Raw genomic sequence first — 3,118 nt, 5'->3', positions numbered from 1 at the left:
ACTTAATTTATATCTACTTATATTCATGTAATTAAGAGTTTTAATGATTTGGCCGATTAATCGAAAAAATAATCAATAGATTAATCGATTATTAAAGTAAATGTTAGTTGCAGCCCTAATAGCCACATCTGCTTTTATGTTATGATCAGATTTTTCCAGGGTTATCTCCATGCAGACAATGTAAAATCCCATTCTGGTCATATTCTAAAGTGTGGCTAAAAAGATAGAAGGGTTTGTTTTTGAAATGACCTGCCTGCAGTCTTGTCCAAAACCTGTCAGCAGTAGAGGATATTGGATCATTTTGAAGCTAAAAATGTAATTACAACAACCCTATACTGTTGGATATTTTGAGACAAAATCCTTAATCCACTAAAACACTTTGTTTTTCCCCACAGAGGCCGATTGTTGGTCGGGACCTTCGTTGCTCTCTTCTTTAATCTGTTGACTTTGCTGTCTGTCAGGAACAAACCATTCACCTACGTTTCTGAAGGTACGTCTACCCTAAATCATATCTAATCTCCAAAATTTTGAAAATGCAGTTTTGTGGTAGTTGGGTTTTGGTGATTCTTCACCATTCACTTTTAGGGGGATGCTCTTTTAATATGATAAGGTGTAGAAAAAAATATAGTCAAAAGATTTTTTGTTTGTTTTCCTTTAATCTCAGCTTTTTAAATCTCATACATTAAACACTTTAGGAACATAAATAAAAAAATGTTTTGATACAACTCAGTTTTTACACAACTACATTCCTTTTAGTGTGTTTTTGCCTGCCCTGTGTGCTGTCCTTCCCTTTCTGCTCCTCAGTGAATATGGGAATCATCATTGCAACCAGTTACTCAGCAGATTCTGGCTCAGTAGCTTCTATATTACCGAGCAGGCTTTTCTATCTCAGATTTTTCCATCATGGCTGCTTCCAGTGAAGCTGTATAATTTCAGACTTCATTTCATCTCTAGTTAGACATTTTTTGTTCAGGAAATTAAGTAAGAAGGTCATTGTTATTCAGTATGTAAAGTCAAACAAATAAAAAAAAAGAAGAGGAGGTTAAAATAAAGCAACTAGATACTGATCAACAAAGAGTTTGGTTTGTTACAATAGTATGTCACCAAATACTTTAACTGTATAACAGAAAGCTGATGGTGCTGACATTTCAGACAGAAAACACCCCTCAACACTTCTTCAAAAGTGTTATAGTTTTCTCATCCCTTCTTTTCTCCCTTCGTAGCTTTTCTGTTTCCTCCTTTCCTTCTCCTTTTTTTTGGTCTTTTTTCTCTCTTCTCTTCAGCTGACTCATTATTGGTTCACTGAGGCGTGAGGTCAGTGTGTTTTAGCTGTTTGTTGTTGCTTTTCAGAACAGTCTCAACATCACTTAACATCTGACATTTCGGAAAGGGAGGGGTGTTCAAACTATAAACACACACACAAAAACACACACACACACCATCAGGGACTATAAAAGTGCATTATGCAATGTGTTCCAGACAGCAGTAATGCAGTGTTCTGTGTGGTCGTGCTTCAGAACGACACTCTGAAATGTCCTCTTCAAATACTCAGATCATAAATAAGTCACTCCGTTAAAATGTTTGTTTACACCGACTCAGCCTTGCTGGCAAAACAAACAAAGCACACACTTATTTGCTGATACACGCTGAGCTGAAGTGGGATGGGATAGAGTGTGACGAGTCCTTGACCTGACACCAAACCTTCAGGCTGTGCCATGTTGCTGAACATTAAAGGTGGGACAGCGCACCAGAGCAAGAGTGCTCATCTTTGTTTAAAGATGTTTTTAGCCCTCATCATGAAGGAGACGCAAACTTGTCTGCAAGTAAAACTAAAAATTGCTCTGAAGGAAAAGTTGTTGATGCCTGTAAAGCTGTGAGGTTGTTTCAAACAATGCTGGAATCTAACGAAGCATCTGATTAAGGCAGCTGATAGAAACAGCTGGGCCTGATTTCTTACGCATGGTTGAACCAAATATTTTTTACACTCTTAAACGGGAAAAAATATCCGTTTTCACAAACATACAAGTCTCATTGTTAGCTGAAAAGCTGAAGCACCCTCTTAGAAAGGTGATAGGTAAAAACATAAATAAATAAAAAATTACTAAAGTTAGAAAAGTTTTCTTTTTCCAAACAAATGTAGCTTTCCTGATTCCAATATTATTTTGATTTCTACAAAAGTTAATAAACAAAGCCTATGTAATACGAAGTTAGATCTTTTGAAATGTACTTGAAGCGTCGACGTGTTTTTTGACGCTGAAATCGCATTCAGTGTGTGAACGCAGCATTGTAGTTTTTCTTCCATTTTACTAATTTTTCAGTCAAGTTTAAACCAAAACCACATAAACAACTTGCACATCATTTTCCTTCAGGTTTATGTTTATGGAAAGAAGGACAAGTGGAACATTTTGGATCATGTTACCAAACAACCTTTGCAACAAAAACACAATATAGACATTGTTGGTACATTTAAAAATAAATCACAACTTCGATCACACAACATCATATTTACTCTGTACATCTGTTGAAAACACAAAACAGTACACCACTGATAATTACTTTTTAAGACGGATAATAAAGGCAAACAATGACTATGCATAAAAGCGCCACAAGTACAAGTAGTGTGGCAGTGAAGACAAAGTGTTAACATATCATAGCATGAAATAACGAAATGTTATTGTTGGGTCTCTGGCTTTTGTAATATTTCATATTTGTGAGATATTAATTATGTGACGTTTCAAAGTTCATGCTAGAGAATTTCTCAACATGACCAATAAACCAACCTGGTGTCGCTGGAGATCAGTCTGCTTACGCTATCAGATACATTTCCCTACAGCAAGATATCCATAGGCACATGTACAAAAGTGAGATGAGGAAACATTTTAAAGGCATTACAGAAATTATTTTTGAACTTTGGCTGCTTTTTCATGCAGTTTTAGTCCTTGCAGCTGGCCAGGAGTGTTTTTAACTCTCCTTCTGTCCTTGGGTCGAAATGACACAAGGACTCAGACTAATGGTGCATTCACACCGAACGCGATTTCAGTGTCAGGAGCAGCAGGTTTACATACAAAGTCTATGGTGGACGCGCTTCAAGCAACGTCGGGAAGTTCTGCGGCGCCTC

The 3,118-nt window shown here is 36.8% G+C and overlaps 1 protein-coding gene across 1 annotated transcript in view; it reads left to right on the top strand.

Moving 5' to 3' along the window:
* The window catches only part of slc30a6 (solute carrier family 30 member 6), a 63,801-nt gene that overhangs the window by 41,322 nt on the left and 19,361 nt on the right, over positions 1–3,118 (top strand). The window contains exon 9 of the mRNA XM_014029257.1: positions 396–490. Coding sequence (XP_013884711.1) covers positions 396–490 — 95 coding nt within the window. The remainder of the gene's footprint in view (positions 1–395; positions 491–3,118) is intronic.

This window comes from Austrofundulus limnaeus, unplaced genomic scaffold, assembly GCF_001266775.1.
Source record: "Austrofundulus limnaeus strain Quisiro unplaced genomic scaffold, Austrofundulus_limnaeus-1.0 Scaffold875, whole genome shotgun sequence".
Taxonomy (NCBI): domain Eukaryota; kingdom Metazoa; phylum Chordata; class Actinopteri; order Cyprinodontiformes; family Rivulidae; genus Austrofundulus; species Austrofundulus limnaeus.
The sequence above is the reverse complement of the archived record's forward strand: the minus strand, read 5'-3'. Positions and strand labels throughout refer to the sequence as shown.